Raw genomic sequence first — 18,120 nt, 5'->3', positions numbered from 1 at the left:
AGCCCGTTCGATGGACGCCGGACCTGAACCAACCGGTTGCAGTTGGGTCTGGTTGGGCCGAAGGGGAACTCCAGGAAGTTGGAGTGAGTTGGAAAACGGTCGACAGACAAAGGCACACCATGGAGAAAATGCGCAACAGAAGTTGTGTCTCCACAAACCAATCGAACCAATAGAGTCTACATAATGGGTCATGCATCAAAGTAATTTTTGGTTTGATTTTGGTCTCTGTTTTTGGTACTTTCGAACACTTTGAATTATTAAAACTAGATTGATTTTCCTTATAATGCAAATTGTTCATAAAGATTGGTACCCAAATCCCATATTTAGTTACTTTAACGATGGTTATTTAAACTTTTTGCTGTGGGAACATACTTTCTTCTGTGAGTACATTTTGTCTATGGTTCGAAGATCGGCTTTTGATCTTGTTATTGTCAAAATATCATTTTTAATGATCATGGCATCACGTTTAAATTAGATTATAAAGATTTAAACATCACAAATATATAATTTCGTGTTTGTTATCGTAGATACAAGATGCTATCTGTCTTAGTCGTCATTATCTGTTGGGGAAATCCCCAGATCTTTTGAGGTTTCAACGAAAAGTATGCTTTTTGACGTCTAAACTTTTGTTGCCTAACCGAAAGCCCAACGATGACTCATTCTCATCGGGCTCACCGAAAACACTCATAGTCATTCCACCTCCCCCCTCAGACCGGTGTAGGGAAGAAATACCTCCTCTAGGAGTGCGGCCACAAACACACATGCACATATGTTACACATTTCGTAAGCGGCGCTCGCTGCGATCTCGCGAAAGATCAATCAACGGATCGTGGCAGCGAAAATACATATTTTTCAAACACCTACCCGCCCCGTTCCCCTCCCGCATCGACCGTGGTCCACCACCACCACTCCACCAAGGGGTCTCACGGAGCCGGTTTTCACCCGGCTGAAGGTCGCGGGCGAAACACATTCCTCTGGCGTGGATCGAAGGAATTTCAAGTTTAACCAAACTCCGAAACTTCTCGCGTCTTTCCGCTCCCGTGATGTGTCTGTGTGCGCGCCCTCTTAGCGCGTTTGTGTGCTAGTGTATGTGTGTTTTGGTTGGGGTGGGTAATTTGCAAAATTTGGTTCCGTTTGCTGGGCCCGGGGCATGATTTATGAATTGGTTCATTATTCGATTCTCTCTGCATATTATCGTACCTTCTTCAGTGTCGAGTTCATAAATATGGAAAAGAGGTAAATTTAAGACAGAAGATAATCATTTAGAAGAGCAGTTCCTTGCGCAGCCATGAACTTAAAACGATCGAAATGAATATCAATCAACGAAACGTTGTGCACACGAATTTAATTGGATGCAAAACATACAATTTCAAACCACACTTTTCATGTCCCAAGTGTTCCCTTGAAGACGTTGGAGGGCGATAAAAAAAAATAGCCACTTGAAAAATGTTTCAATCTTGACCCCGTTGACAAGCAAGAGGCAAAGGAAACATTTCAAGAGCAAAGTGAGTTGGGAAACACTCTCGTGAAAAATAATTCAGAAATAGTTTACATCCTCTGCTCGGGAAATGTGTGCCACTGTGTGGGATGGTTTGTGAAATTCTTGCATCGCGCTTTCCGGCGCAAAAATAAGTACATCAAAACATGCACGTATGAATGTTAAACAAACTCTCGATCCTTGCCGCGCGAAGGGACGTGTAATCAATGGCGACAGCGTCGGCGATAGATTGTGACAAACGCAAAGGTTAACCGTCGGTCAACGCAACAAACAGACCCTACCGCAAGCGTTCTTCGCTTTCCTGACCTACAAAAAAAAACACCGTCCACTTTGGGTTGGACGGACAGGACGGAGTGTCCCACCATCGCCCTCACGCCCAGAAGAATCCATCATCCAACCTTGCGGGCCTTCAGACGGCCCTACAGGGACGGCCAAGTGGGATGGCCAATTTTCGGCGGTTGCGCCACCGATCGCATTTTCCTCAATGGGCCCCTTCCTAACGGTTGGGGGTTGGGCGCCAGTCACACCGTTGAGGGCGAAAGCATAACCCTAACCTATTTCTGGCGAAGATATTTTGTAATAGCTCCTAGAAATGAAGGTAAGCATTATTTATAATTCGGTGCGTTCCTTCACCTGCCACCTCAGTTTTCCCGTGGCGGTTGCCAACGCACATGTTTTAAAAATATGCTCGATGAAAAATGGCTAGTTCCTCCGTGTGTATTTTTTTCTTTCTGCTCGGCGGAACTTCCCAGCGAGAGATACCCGGCGTCAAAACACATTTCTTTCCACCACGTTCACAAAGCCAAGCGCGCCTGCGCAAAGATCGGACCACGATCGTGTGGCGGAAAGCGGAGGCGCTCGGAACGGCCAGTATTTTCTTATGCTCCACCCGCCGAATGTCCTCACCGCCATTGCGCACCCTGCGCTTTGCTTTTTTGGATTGTTTGCTCCTTTTTTTCGCCTGCAACCTGTTTTTATTTAAACCCATTTCGTTTTATTTCTTTTTGCGCCCGCGTACATTCTTGCCCCGCGATCGAGTTTTTCACGGGTGCGTCAGAATGTTCGGCGGGCTATTTTTAGCCGCGCATGCCGTACACGCAGTAAATCGCGAACGGCAGCATCATGAGCCGGATGGAAGGAGGAAGAGGCAAACGGACGCGGCCTCCGAGCACCGAGGACCTGACGGGTTTCTTCGAGTTGCTCCTTTCCGTTTCTTCCTTTCTTGCGTTGGCCGTCTTTTTTTTCTGTCTCAACAAATCTTGGCCCAAAGCCGGAACGATCGATTTTGTGCAAGTTTGGCTAGAGTGGTTGGCGTCTTTCGTTTTTCCTTTTGTCAATAATTTTACTCCAACCGATTGGTAAATTCCACCTTCTCGTGGAAAATTACACCCTACTCGATCTTGTTCCTTACAAACATACGAAGCGGTCGAAACGTGACGGTACCGTTTGTGCATTATCAAACAACTGGTAACTTCCACTCGCTCGAACGACGATTGCGCACAAACCAACGCGAGAAAAACGACGTGACATCGGCTCGTCCAGCCATCACCAGATAAGATAAGTGACGGAAAGCGAGTTCTGGGTCGCCTCAATGTCCAGCCCGGGCTAGTTTTGCTCACCAAACGGTATGGTGGTAAACACATTTCGCTGGGTTGCGATGGATAATATTTACCTTTTCCATTACATCGTGCGTCGGCTTACCGCTAGGAATAGTTAGGAGACAGCTGGTGCTACGGTTCTTTTTTTTCGAGCAACTCAGGTTTGCAGGTCCTATCACGGGGACGTTGGAAATTGTGTTAATGGAATGTTCTAGTTTATGTAAGAAGTAATGCATAATAATACACCATGATAAGTATATAACATGGAAATTTCAAACGCATTAAACAACAGTTTATTGTACAGTAAACAGTAAAGTACTAAACAAGAACCATTTGCAGAGATTGAAGATCTAAACCAATTATTTGTCCTAGGTTTTGGGATAATATTTCAACAAAAAATGAATGCATGGAGATATTCGTACTCTTAAGTTTTATATGCCTTCGCAACATTCGAACAAAAGTCAGCTTTTTTCGCAACTGTACAAACATTACCGGAAACGGGAACACACCCTTCAGACTGATAAGGCAATCTCTGATATCATAATAAATCGATCGATTGAAACCCTTCTGAAATTCCGCAGAACGTGTTTATTGCATGAAAAAAAAAACTGAACAGCACTCATTGCAACAACGAGTTCACGTTGAAGCGCTGAATCATTCGATATTCCATCGAATACTACATGAGACAAGAAAAAAATATACTGCGCCTTAAGTGAGCTTCTTATTCAATGTTGCGGTTAAAGTGCATCATTACTCATTGGAGATGTTGGAAAGTGTAGATAAAGATGTGCAACAGAACAGTTGAACCCTGAAGAAAATATATTAAGAGGAATTGAATGTATCTTAAAGTAATATTTACGACAAGTATAATTGTTTCTGTAAATACTTCTCACCTAATCATCTCCGTGTTTGTTTCTCTTTTCAGCATTTCATCAAACCTTATTTCTTAAGGTAAGTGATTAAACGAATATGGCACCGCATCCGGGTGAACATGGCGTAGGAAAAACGTTTTTCTCCAACGATCGCGCGTTGATTTTTGCCATCTGCATTTTAATTTGATTTGACATCCTGTCGCTGGATCTCGTTTGCCAGTGATGACCCATTAATCCGTTCCCCGCAAAACCGACCGCAACACGTTGTCGGCGATGGTGTTGATGCTTGAAAGCACGTGCGTCTCCTCGTCGGATGGCAACGGGACAGGATGCAAGCTGCACACAAGCCACCAAGACCCCGGCCATCGTGACGGATGCGACCGTTCAAGACAAATTACGCTCGCTAGCGATCGCCAAATGCAATTAATTTGAGGCCGCCAAGAAAATCGCCTCCGGTTCGACCGGTGTGCGTGTGTGTGTGCGCATGTTTCGTGTTTGAAAGGCAACATTTTAATGTCCGTTGTTGATGCTACCCTGTCCCGCCCTTTTGCCAGACCTTCGGGTTTTCTCCCGCACGGCACAAGTAAATGGCGTAAATAATCTGTTTTTGCTGGCGATAGTCTAAACAGAGGCAGATTTTACATTTCCTCCCAATCGACGGTGCCGTCGATTTGCCGAACTGGGTCAGGTCAAGTGATTCAGCGGTTTCCCGAAGCGGGCGTTGTGCAACACGAATATATGAATCCGGGATCCAGTCTTCTTTCCCTTTCCAATACTTCCTAGTGGAAGAGATCAAATCAAGTGACTTACATTTTCATTCAATGGAAGGTTTTATTTCAAATCTGTTTAAAATAAAATCCTCAATGTTAAGCAACGGTTGACTCAACAGCCTACTTGTTGAACCATTTCGCAACACACTTTTCGGCCCCGGAGAAAGCTTACGTAAGGCATGGCATCAACTCTTTCGCTTTCCTTTGTACGTCAAACTGACGCAGGTTCGCAAAAGAAGCAAACGATATGAAGCGAAAAACACACACACAAACCAAAACCGACCGAACGTCATCGTTAGTCACACGCGGACGAAAGTGACCGTGTCTGGCATGGAGCTTCGGCTGACGGAAGAGTCGCCGACGGGCGTCAGGTTTCTCCAACCGCTTCCTTCTTCGCGGCGTCTCAGAACGGAGAAGAAACGGGAAGAACGAAAATGGAAAAAAGGAACCGAATCCGGATGAGTAGCGAAGATTGATGTGTTGCGAAAGAGGTTGAGGTTTGTTGCGGATGGCAGAGAAAAAAAAAGCCCTAAACGAAGGAAACGACCGCTCCACCCGTCTAGAGGACAATGCGCCAAGTTTGGCGAGTTTCACTTTTATTTTCGCGATGGATCGGATTCCCTTTTTCCCTGTTTTTACTTCCTCGCGACGAACGTGCCCTTCGATGGGAGGATTTGTTTTCTTCGAAAGTCTGGATGTTTCGCTGACTTTCACTTTTGCTCGTCCTAAAGAAAGAACGATCGCGTTGTTTTTTTTCGTAATCCTTCTTTCTTCCCCGGTACCCTTGAACCTCACTTCGTTCCGCGATCAGTCATCAGGCACGAGGATCGACCTTCGTACGGCAGCCCGAAATGTGTGTGGAGGTGTTCAAGCTGGCAACGTTGTAGGATCCGGTTTGCAGAAGATGAACGATCACTCAGCGGTGCCACCGTTGGCGAGCATAAAGTTTGTCATCTTTCGTTTGTCAGGGGGGAAGATCTTTAAAATAAAAAATAGCCCTCCCACAAAACCACGGCCAACAAGAGCTCAGCAACTCAAGCGTCGTTGGAAATAGAATCCCATGGGAAGAGGAATTTGTTTATCTGCACTTGATCGCGCGGTATGCAAAAACCCCTACCGACTGTTGGGTGAGGGGAGGGGAGGGTCTTGGAAAAGAAAGGGGTCCAACTTACGTAACGGGTCTGCTAGTGCTTGGTTGGAAAAACAAAATAAACTTCCTCCCGAGTACCCCGGCAGATGGTTGGGCAAACAGGTTGGGAAAACTGATCCGAATCTGCGTTCGCTGTGGCGTCAATTGACCGTGGCACTAGTCTCCAAGTATGGGTCTCTCAACGATGGGGAGAGGGTCGGTGGTTGTGGTCGGCGGAGACTCACCACCTCCCCCTGGCGAGGGACACGCGCGCCAAAACGGTCTCCACCAAGTCGAGTGCCAAGAGCTGTTTATTCGAGCCGAACGGAAAAATGATCCTCCGCCTCGATCCTCTGATGCAATCGCGCCACAAGCGTGTGTGTGTATGTTCACATGGAACCGAAGGGGCGTTCTTCCATCGGCAAAGGGGGGTGGAGGGCGAAAGTCGAAAGGGGTTTAGCGAAGCGAGGCCACCTCGCCGATCGTGGACGGTGGTAAAATTAGAACATTTGTTTGTGGCTATCATTCGCGATCGCCGACTCGACGTTCAGCCAAGACGCTGCCGTGCTTCAGAGGGAAGTTTTTCGTCGGGGGTTTGTTATTCCCTGCGCCTTCCTTCGCTTGCTACCTCTCCGATAATCTAACCTCAGCCGCTTTTGCTTGGCAGAAAGCAGAAATTACTTTCGAATGGGAAAGATAGTTTCACTCTGACCAGATGCTGTGTCCGAATTCTTGTGCTCTACTCGCCTTTGCAGAGTCGATTGTAGATACTTGTGCCAAGTCACATGTTTTCCTTGTCTTACAATCAGTTGATCAAATAAATTAGTTCAATGTGGGTGTTTTACTGTCATTTAGATGGAATTAAATTTGAATTTAAAACAAACTTTCTCCCACACAGAAAAATTAACTACAATGCAGGAAAGTTATGGATAATTTTTAAAACCTCTCAAAAAAAGGCATCCTCCGTAAACCATACGTTACAACTGACAGAATGAGGGCATCTTGAATCGATAATAACATGCTCGCCATTTCTCTGCACCCACCGGCGTGCGTTGTTTTACGATAATGTTGCCGAGAGATTACCTTCATTACTCAGCGCAAAATGGTAAAAACCCTCATCTCTCGGCCGGTCTGCGTCCAATTTAACTTCGAGCGAACACGCAAACCTTTAGCCACCATTTTCACCCGAAAAACCGTGCATCCGCATACATGGGAGGGCGAAAACATCGTAATTTACAACCTTAAATTATTTGCAACTCACTCGCGTGGTGGGCTCGCGGCAGACATGTGGGCAGAGGGCGTTGTTATGCTTCAGTTTGCTCGAAAGCCATTTAATGGGATTTTATGCGTTCGTTTTCGGATGTCTTGTTCCCTTTGCGACCTGTGATGCATCTTGTTTTGTTGCCTTTTTCTTGTTTACTTTTAGTTCCGGTCGCCTGGCGTACCAGAAAATAAATACCATTTTTCCTTGCCCTGACTCCCTCCCTCATGGGTTTTACTTTTACTTGTTGCGCCCCTTTTCCCAACCGTCAGAAAAGGTCACATTCCAGCCGGATCGTCGAATCGTCTGAAGGAAGTTGAAAATCGCGCGCAATGAATTGAACCAAATATTCGTTTCCCTTTTGCAAAAAGCACGAGTTTACATTCCAACCTGCCCGCCTATGCCGGATGTGGACAATGCTACGTAGGGATCACCTGGATCAAGCACCGAAACGGCGAACTAGGGAAAGAATTCTTTGCGTCCGGTTTGGATCTCTCCGTTTGTGAAACGCTTCGAGAGAAAGAAAAGACGGAAAACATCACGTTCAATTCGGTTCGTCTTCGCTCGGTTGCTGACCTCGAAAAAGGAGGGACACCCTCGGATGCATCCGAAGACAGGAACAGTGTAAAACGAAATCCCAATGTCCGTCTGGAGAGACTCCTAGATCCTCGAGTGAATGTGTCAATGACTAGATCGACGGTTTGGAGATCGTGCCGACTTTCATTTGGCCAAGAAAAGAAGGCAAATCCAGAAGAAGTAGCAGGAAACCGGGCACGATGTCATCCCCGCGTCCGGTAATTATGTTAAACAATGCTGTCCTGAGACGTGCCTCGGAGACAACAGCAGATTTCGCTCCGTTCCACGGGTCCTTTTTCACCGTCGCAAGAATTTAATCGTGATCTCAAGAAAGGACGACCAACAGATGGACGTGACGCGGATCAATGGTGCTGATCAGCGGGAGTTGCATCGAATTCCATTTGCTTCTTCCCATCCCGGGCCCGTTTATGCAAATGTGGGTGACTCGACCCGTAGCCCTGCGTGACGCTTTGCGTGCCCCATTCGGTGCTGAAATGGGATGCAATTAAGCGAAGGGACGATGATTTACAACCCGGATGAAACGGGAGACCTTCCACGAGGAGGAATTCACAAAAAATAATACGCGATCCGCACGCAATCCACATCCTGAAGGATTGTGGTGAAATTTCTCTTTCCCTACCTTTAAACAGGCCGGTCGGTTTCCTTTTTCATTGGGAAAATCATTAAAACGTCTGAACGTACCATTTAGTTACGGATTGTAAAAAGGATCGAGAGAATATTTAAATCACTTGAAAAAGTAGTTTTTTAATGCTATTTGATTATAAAAAATAAAGAGAAAGTTGTCTAGTAACTACAATCAATTTAAACGCAGCATTTCAAGAACTTGTAAATAGGAGTTAATAAAGAATTTCATTGACTGACCTTTTTTAAACAGTTTCCAAATATAGAGAAAAAGTAGTATAGTCTTTTTGATGAACATAAACATTAATAGAACCTGCTAATAGGAGTTATTGAAGAATTTAATTGAATGCCCTTTTTCTAAATAGTTTCTAGTCCTTGTATTTACAATCCAAAATACACTTTCTAACTTCAGGGCCTTGCGTATTGTACTTTAACAATCCTACTATCGACTTGAATCTATTTGAACATCTATTTTCGCATCTTGTTCCTTTTTCAAGAACATGGAAGAGGCACACAATCAACCGTTCATCAGTTCAATCTAATCCAATTATCTTTTCGGAATGCCCCGGCAAAAACGAAAAGATCAACGAGCAATTTGCCACCGTCGTTCCTCAACTCCCTCTCCCACGTGGGACGAGAGGCAAAAATTATGACGGCAGCGTTTTCCGTTTCATAAACCAATGCCGGCTTTCCAAACCGTTTTACAGTTTTAACCGATTGTATGCATGCTGCTGCCCTTTGACAAACGGTTGGTGCTGGTGCTGACACGGCCGAAGTGTCCAATTACGATCGCTTCATTCGCCCGTTTCACGTTCATGGGGCCGTAAAGTTAAATACCCTTTCAACTCAAGATGCAAGACACGGCAGGGCGAAGAAAAAAAACGTCAGCTGATCATTTTTGCAACCGCGCGCACGATTTTGCGTCCACCCGGAGAACTGGCCGAGGGCGGGATGAGTCGCTTAACCTTTCGCTGCGGTTTCGCGGTTCGCCCGAACGAAGGACACTGGCCTAACGACCGGGAGGATATTTTACCACCACCGTGTGTGGGACCTCGTCCCAGTTCTTGTCATTTTTTTTACGCCCAGTTCCCTTCGCTTTTGAGTCACCCCGCCCCCGTTGTACTGTCACCGACGGTTCGAAACATTTGAAGAAATAATCAGCCGAGCAGCAGTAGCGCTCGGAGTGAAAACGGTGGTTTAAAAATAGGCCACAGACATCGCTCGAAACGACGTGAGAAAGTGTTGCAGGCAGGATGAAACCATCGTGCGCGGTTAGTCAGCGCGGTTACATAGTGGGCAATTTGCTCTGCCCAGGTACAGGTGGCCCGCTTCGGGGTGAGCCGGGGGGAATGGCACGGGTGAAAATTCAATGTCAATGTTAGAGGAAAATGGCTCGCTGTCGTATGCACTTTCTTTCCCGGACTGTGCAGGTTGTGGAAGAAGACTTTCAAAAGCGTTCCCTGACAAGTCATTAAATAATTATACCCCACGTAAATGTCTTCAGCGGTGGGTCGTAAAGATCAATATGTTTGATGAGGTAGTGAAAGGGAGATTTAATTTAAATGTGTTTCCCTTTCTTAAAAATAAATAAGACATGCAAAAAAATCATTTAGCTGAAGAAAAATTGCTTAAAGTTTTTATTCATGTCTTCATTAGAAACACAACCTTGCATAACGCTTTTGATGAAACCTGAGATGAACTTAAATCGTCCATCGTTTCATTTGCTATTCTGCTCGTGTTTACATTATCCACTCGCCACAAATGTACGATCAGTTGTTAGACGTGTTTTTCATGTAAACAGTAATCTCCCCATCATGTCACATTTGTCCGTTTAAACGGTGTCCAGCAAACGCCACTCCAATGTCCGTGACCTAATGTCCTAAAATAAATCACCCAAATAAAAAAAAGGAAGCAGAAGATGAAAGCCAAAAGAAAATCTCAGTCTCTGAGTTGTGACGCCAAGTGGTTTTTATTTGGGGTAGAACACACACACACACAAAAACAAACACATTGGCACGCGGCCCGCACATGAGATATTGCATTACTCGGGCCACAGTCGGTCGGCCGAAGATGCACCGGTTCGAAATAAATCAGTCATCTAGAACCCCCGCTCGTCGTCGCTTCCCCCCCCTGGGACGTTAATGTCCGATGCACGTTGCACGATTCCGGCTCTGAAGCTCTGAATCATCGGACGGTTTCCACGGAAGTCGAACGGGTGGTCATCGGCAATGCAAACGCTTATGCGCCGCTGCCCAGACGGGGTGGACGAGGTCGATGAAACCAAATCTGACGGTTATGAGAGCGTTAAATTGGACCGGGTTGCGTTTTTATGGGCAGGAATGGTTTAATAAATTTGATGCATTAATGAGGGACCAGCATAAGGCGGCGAAGGCAGGGCCTTTAGTAGGTGAGGATCACGTTACGGGATGCGCTTCGATTGTTTATTGGGAGGTAAATGGTCTGCGGAGCAAAAGATGGAGTGGACCAGAAAGAAGTTTGCTTGATAATTTATTATAGTTTTATTTCTCAATTCCGTTAGATGTGAAGCTGCTGTTAGATGTGAAGCTGTTAAATTTTTTTTATTTTATTTGATCTGATATTTTATATGTTTAATTTCAAATGTTTTCGATCTAAATAACCTACTTCAGATTTTTCCACAAATTTGAAACCAATAAATATGTTTTAAAATCTTCTTAAACCAGTTATACTCCAACCGTCTGGCTAGAGTAATAATGATGCAAAGGATGTTTAACGTGTTAAGAGGTGAATGAAACATCTTGCAGTATGACCTTACCGGATGGTACTTGACGCCCGCTTTTTCCTCCCTCCCTCCCCCCCGGTGAGACCTACGACGTCGATTGTTTCGCTATAAATCATCACCTCCGGCCGAATGGAGTGGCAGCTAAATGGTTGTCTGTTAAGGCACCACTAAATAAATAAACCCTCTCGACGGCGAAAACGGCAATCCAAAGTGTCAACGGAATCGTCACCGCCGACACCGCAGGCCGCGCGAGCCTTCAGGCACCAAGGGTTCACTGCCCGCCGCCGCCGCCACCGTAATCTATGAGAAATCTCACGATCCGAACAATTCAGCCGCATTTAAAAAGTGCACCACCCAGTCCTTCCGGTTCGCCCCCGCCCGGGCGCCGCCATTGTGTTCGGTCCGTCGCTCGTCGGCGATTCCGCGTTCACGGCTCCGATCTCCGACGGGCGATAGTGTCTTCTGCCTCTCGCCAGCGAAGTACTTCTGCCGTGGTTCTGGAGCTTAACGAGCCCCATCGCATCCACCATCGTCCCGGTTGTACCGGCACTCGATTAAACGATGATAATTCGTTCCCTTTTACAAGGGTTTCACAAGTTGGTGCAGGCAAAAGGCTGGCCCAGCACCGGCGGCTTCCGGAGTGTTCGAGGGCGAAATCTCTTGGAGGGCGCGAGCGCAAAAACGCAGGCTTGACAGTTCACAATGGTTTGTTGGCGCGAACGTCGCTCGGTTTCACGCCAGAACTTCGCCAGCTTCGAGACGTTACGGAATGGCGAAACGATTCTTAAATACTGGGAAATAATTGTTTCACATCCTGTCCCTGGCTGCAGTCGAAGCCATAGCGATTCCTGGAGGCTTTAATCGCCCCTCTCGATCTGCTGCCAGGTTCTTCGTAGTGTGTTCTGAGCCTCTGCTTTACTATTCCTCTTGGTGTGGCGTCTCGTTTGTCAGACGAACTCTCGTTTCGACGAGGGAAATAAAAGAAAATACCAAGAAGTTTAGGCTTCGTTTTTAAGATGACACATCACTGATTTAGTTTATTTAAAAAAACAGTAGACTTTAGTGATGTTTCCCATAGACACATTTAGTTTGAAAATTTCTCAGAGTAAAGGATGAAGATAAACAATTATTCATGAGGCTTTAAATGAGCGAGTTTGGAAAGCTGCTAATTTTTCACTTTAACTCACGAAAATGGGCCCATTCGAACTCCTCAAGAAATACGCCAATGGCATGAAAAACACGTAATTAGTTACCTGCAAGACTCGAATCTCGATCATTCGCGTCGCGTCAGTCCCGGGAAAATGCAAACCGAACTGATCCTCGATCGTGTTTGACAGAATAAATGCTGCTTCGGTAAGACAACAACGGAAACTCCCTTTCTCTGTCAGTTTCGTTTTTGTGGTGTTCCGTAGGGCGGGAAATGGATGGAAAAGTATGCTCCAGCAAAAACCCAAACACATCCTGCAGTTCAACCGTCGATGCATCTGAAGCGCGTGCAGACAAAGGTGGGGAAAACTGTCGATTTAAAGCATGCGATCGGTGGCACGCAAACGGAACCTAACCAGCGAGTGGTGTTTGGGTTTGGCTCTTCTTTAGCCCGACGATCCGTGATCCGGCAACGACGAGGCGATGGTTCTCATGTTCTCTTTGCGGTGCAACTATATGCTGGCGTTGCTGGAACATGGAGGGAAATCGGCGCTGCTAACAAACGTCATCGAAACGAAGTGCAGTTGAACGTTTCGCCTGTCTGTGCCCGTTGTTTGCTCACCGCGGACACCTGAAGGAATTCTTTCCCCCCTCCTCTTCGGGAAAGGGGCGTTTTTCGTGACGTCTTTCAAACGTTTTGCACGCGACAATTGTACCGCCACTTAAACGGCCGGAGAATGTGCTGGCGTTTTCAGTTTCTGCTCCGGAATTTCCCAGCGAAAACAAATCGTCGTGGGCCAACCTTTTGCTTCTTTTTTTCTGTGCATTCAGCGAGGGTGTTCGAAACAAAAGTTCGATTTATTTCCCTCCCAGCACTGGTTTGCCATCGGCTTTACAAATATGGACGCAAAAATGCCATTTTAACACTGATTAAAAGCACTCCAACGTGTCCGACCTCAGCATTTCCGATTGTGACACAAAGTGACAAAAGAAGAAACTGGAACCGCGCTGCAGACGGTTTACCGTTGAGTCACGTCAACGTTTGCACTTAACTTCGTCATTGCCAGCGTTGTTTATGTTTTCGGCGAGCGTTAAATATGTGTAGCACACACTGTATTTCCCACTCACACACATCAGGAGGAAACAGAAAATAAAACGGCCATGGCGGAGGGCTTGGATGGGTGGAAAAAGTACACCACGGAGGAGTTTTGTTGCTAAGTTTGCACTAGATGACACTCAGCTCTACTCCACTCGCCAACACGCCTATGATGTCACGCCCGAAACCCGAAGTACCCGGGGGGACAAAGAAACTGCTTGTTGCTAATGAAATATGATTACGATCTTTCCCTTTTCGCAATGGCTTTACATTGGGAGCAAAGTTAATTTATCAGCGTAAAAAGCGAGTTAAATGCAGCGAAAAGGAAAGTGTTGCGGACGGAATGATTGCAAGCCGCATTCAATGGTTGGAGAGAGGAAAAAAGTGCATGGGTAAAATATGTGGAAACATATTGGTTCGGTTGATAAATTGGCCACAAAACTGCACAGGAAAGTGGGTCCATATTGGAGTTAATTTTGATCATTTTCGTCATCTTTTGTTGCAAAAGCAATTCGTGTAAGAAAGCGACGAATGATGGGAAAACTTTTCCAAGTATATTAATACATTAAACATCATTTTTAATTTATTTAGCAAAAAGAGAAATACTACAAATTGCTTTGATTGAAAATAAACAAATCAGCTATTTTGCAGGAAAATGTTTAACTCACTAGCGATTAACAATGAAACCAACTTTCTTTTCCAACTTTAAATGGGTGTGCAAATGAATGGCACACCACCCGCCAGCTCACCTTAAGGGCCTTACGGGACTTAGAATATGCGGTCTAATGAATATCCATCACCTCAATCACCTCTCCGCTTTCCCTCCCCAGCCCGCGCATGAAATTGTCGTGCGTGTCGTGAACGAGAATCTCCCGCTGGGCGGACGGCACTGTATTGAAAATCACCATTAATCACGCCATCCTTCGAAGATGATGGACATCGATGGGGATGCTTTCAAGACCGCGAGCGAGCAAGAAAAATGAGAAGTAAAAAGGCGCCCGCAACTTCACACCGCTGGGCCGGTCAATTCAAGCTTCCCCCGCAAGACGCACGCCAAGATGCAACCGAAAGGGGTTGAATAAGGGAAAAATGAAATTTGCATACCACCTTCGCCAACTACTCCCCCATCAACTACTCCCCGCGAGGTGGGTTTTTCTTCCTACCACGAGATCCACCCATTACTCTCTGTCAGGTCACCGCGCCCATTGGTGTGGAGTTTTCTCCGCCCGCCGGGTGCCTTTTGTTCGAGATTCCATCCGATTGTCGTGTGGTGTCAGTGCCTACTCCTTCTCCTGCAGGATTGAAACGTTCCGTGGGAAGTAGAATACTGGTGTCCTACAAGAGTATGATCCCATTGGGCAAGATTCATTGCGCGTTGGGACACGTGTTTTCTCAAGATAAAGCGAACTTTAAGGGGTTGTGAAAACAAAAACTCCTTAGAAAATATATAACTACTCATAACTAGAAATAAAAGAGAATTAAATAAGAAAGCTATTTTAATAAAATAAAGAAAAAGGTATTTAAACATGCCGGAAAACGAAATGATCTACGGTTAGAAGCAATTCTGTTCTGCCGCCTCACCTTCCCGAGGCTTCGAATCTCGCGACTAATTACCGCCAACAAGGCAAAACCACTGACCGCACCTAACCTCGACCACAACGTTTACTTTCATTCTACGGCGCACAAACTGCAATGTTTACACTTCTCCCCCTTCCCATAGCACCGCAATGCATCGTCCAGCTCCATCTTTCCGCCGGGTTTTCGCCGTTGGGAACTCTCCGGTTCTCTTTCACCAACGTCACGAACGTACATGCGCCTTCCCCCATCCCCCGAGCCAAGAGCCTCTGACGGGTCGCCAAGTTGCATGTGGCGGCATTGATCAAAAGGCGACCATCGAACCCAAAAGCAGGCGAGAAAGAAAGGAAGCCTCGCAGCGATGCGACTTCGAGGATGCACTTCTGCTGATGCACTTCGGATGATCGCAAAACGGCAATCGGATTCGTGTCAACATTTGCAAAAGAGCGGGGCGCGTTTAGAGGGGGTGAAGTGTATGTAGAGAAAAGGAGGGAAAAGGGGGAAGGAGACTGCCGGTTGATCTCCCACCCCACCCATGGGAACCGTATTGACTGTGGCGAGTTCGATGCGGCGTGGAATGACTTCACTCAACCGCCGCCATCGCGACATGATTGGGCTCAAATTGAAAAGTAAATAAATACAAATAATAACCATCACCCCCAAGTAGTGGAGGGAAAGGGGTGTAGGTTAGGGGGAAATGCATGGAGGGGGTGGGGGGGAGGGAGGAGCAAACAATCACGACAAGGTTAGACCGTGAGGTCAGACGGGAGATACGGCTCAGCTCGAACTCGAATCCCCCCAGAGAAATGAAGAGTGTTTCCGGGGGGTGGAATCGAATCGAAGTTCCGGAAAGTCTATACCCGACCCAAGGCGTTCCGGCCCGTCGATTGATCGACTGGTCGCGATCTTCTCGAAGAAATATCATGTGTGTCCAGTTACAACTCAATCGCATCTTGGGTGTGTGTGTATGTTTATCCACGTTTTCTTACTTGTTTTCTCTCTCCTTCCGTTCTAGATATGGCCAATCTGACCACAGTTCGTCTGCAGCGAGGCGATGGACAGGCCTGGGGCTTCCGCCTGCAGGGTGGCAAGGACTTCTCCGCACCACTGGTTCTACAGCGAGTAAGTACTTTGTGTTGGGGTTTTGTGCAAAAATGGGCAGGACGGTTTTTCCATTTCGAGAACTTGGCAATGCCTCCGTTTGGAAGGTAGAATTTATGCTGGTTTGCAATTCAGGTTGATTTATTTCGTTTATGGAAAGTTCCATGTACGGGCAGAATAATAATTCTTCATCAAGGATCGCTTGTTTACTGTATTTATAATGTTTGATGCATGATTACCGGTTTCTACTGGTGGTTATTCATCCAAGCCAAATTTCTTAATATTAATTGCAGAAAATGCAACAGGTTCAGTTATGAAAACAATTTTACAACACTTTTTTTACAAACGACTTCGGTGAGGCAACAAACGACTACAACTTGCCGTTGAAAGAACCCTTTCACATATTTAAACACCGGACTAATTGTCGCCCATCTAATCGGACATCGGCTTCCGTGATCGGTCGATTAAGTAAGTGCAACCGTTTGCGCAGCAACGCGCACCGGCTTAGAGTAAGGGTTCGCCATCGTGTCGGCCTCCTTTGGGACAGTTTTGCACTTCGCTAATGCGCCCCCTTAAGCACCGCTATAAAAAACGCAGCGCTTTCCAATTATAATATATTTTATCACGCCCGTCCCGGTCCGTGATGTGTGGCAATATTTCAATAAATTACCTAAAACACCCTCGTTCGTGGCACACCCTGCTTGTCCGGAGGGGGTGGCGCCACCGACACCAGACACGGCACGGTAACCCACCTACCGTTGGGCCAATTTTTCCCGCTCAAATTTCATCACCCCCGAAGCGAGGGCGCTGCTTTCGGAGGTGTTTGTTTGATTGGAGCCCGTGGGTTTCGGTGTTTCGGAGCGAGAACCGAGCCCGGTCGCGATTGATCCCGACGGGAAATTAATTACCGACAGTGATAAATGCCACTGCATTGCGGGAGAGGCAGCCAAAGCCAGAAGGAAAGCTAGACTTTGGCGCGAGCGCAAATTCAAACTAAGTTGAACACTCCCTGAAGTTTGCGGGCTCCGTCGCTCTGGAGGGCTTAATCCGATCGATTTGTTGGCCCGCCAACATCGACGACGACGACGACGACGACGACGATGGCGATGACTCCTCGGGCAGCTGACAAATGTGGTGCAGATAAATATATGATCATTACTGAATTTACGAGATCGCTGCAACGGCGGCTCGGAATGGTTCATAAATTTGGGGTTTTAGTGCGCCTCGCTGCTCTCTAAGGCGCAAAATTATGTTCTTTCCACCCCCTAAGGGAAGGGATAGGAAGATACGATCGATCACGTAATTAGGCTGCGACTTAGGGGTCAACTTGGAAGGGCGCGCTAGGAGTCGTCTGTCGTCAGTCGATTTATTTAACGCTTAATTATGATTGATTCTAAATCGAGCCACGATCGTTCGATACACGCCAGGATGACCGGCGAGGAAACTTACGTCGAGTGCAGCTCGTGATCTTTCAACACTGATCCTCTCTCACCCTCCACCGCCACTGATGTTGCGCTAATGGTCCACACGTAATGTATGCAAATCTGATACACACGAAGCTACCAGGCGCATGCGTCATCTGTTGGTCGCAGATGTTGGTATCTTGCCCAGGTGGGAGGGGTGGTAAATCCTACCCGTGCGAACACGTGCCTGTTGCAGGCGAGATTTTGGAACCGTCTGGGAAGGTGAACCGAGCGATGGAGGGAAAAGTGTTCGAAAAGGAGGCTCAATCGGATGAGTAATGGTGATTGCGTGGAATGCGCTAAGATGACGATCTTTTTGTCGGCAAAACCGGCCGATCGATGGTGCCATTTCCGGCAGCTGCGGAGGGGGCGACCGATCGGACACGTAAAACTCTTAAGAGCTTACGCGAGACCCGGGAGGTTAAAAGTGTTGAAACCATGAGGAAGATTAAATTTGACTAACCTTTGTTGCTTGCGATAAATCCACGCATTTTTATCAGGATGGAAGCTTTTAAAAACATGTTGGTAAACGCTTTTTTGGGTATTTAATGCTTTCTTCTTGAAACTCCAAATGAAAAAGGAATGATGCGTTAACAAAGAAAAATGATTTGATATGGAGGCTCGTACTAAAA

At 46.5% G+C, this 18,120-nt stretch overlaps 1 protein-coding gene across 1 annotated transcript in view; it reads left to right on the top strand.

Moving 5' to 3' along the window:
• The window catches only part of LOC131266511 (PDZ and LIM domain protein Zasp-like), a 44,800-nt gene that overhangs the window by 2,365 nt on the left and 24,315 nt on the right, over nt 1-18,120 (top strand). The window contains exons 3-4 of the mRNA XM_058269061.1: nt 4,022-4,047; nt 15,940-16,046. Coding sequence (XP_058125044.1) covers nt 15,942-16,046 — 105 coding nt within the window. The 5' untranslated portion in view covers nt 4,022-4,047; nt 15,940-15,941. The remainder of the gene's footprint in view (nt 1-4,021; nt 4,048-15,939; nt 16,047-18,120) is intronic.

The sequence above is a fragment of the Anopheles coustani genome, chromosome 2 (genome assembly GCF_943734705.1).
Source record: "Anopheles coustani chromosome 2, idAnoCousDA_361_x.2, whole genome shotgun sequence".
Lineage (NCBI taxonomy): Eukaryota > Metazoa > Arthropoda > Insecta > Diptera > Culicidae > Anopheles > Anopheles coustani.
The sequence above is the reverse complement of the archived record's forward strand: the minus strand, read 5'-3'. Positions and strand labels throughout refer to the sequence as shown.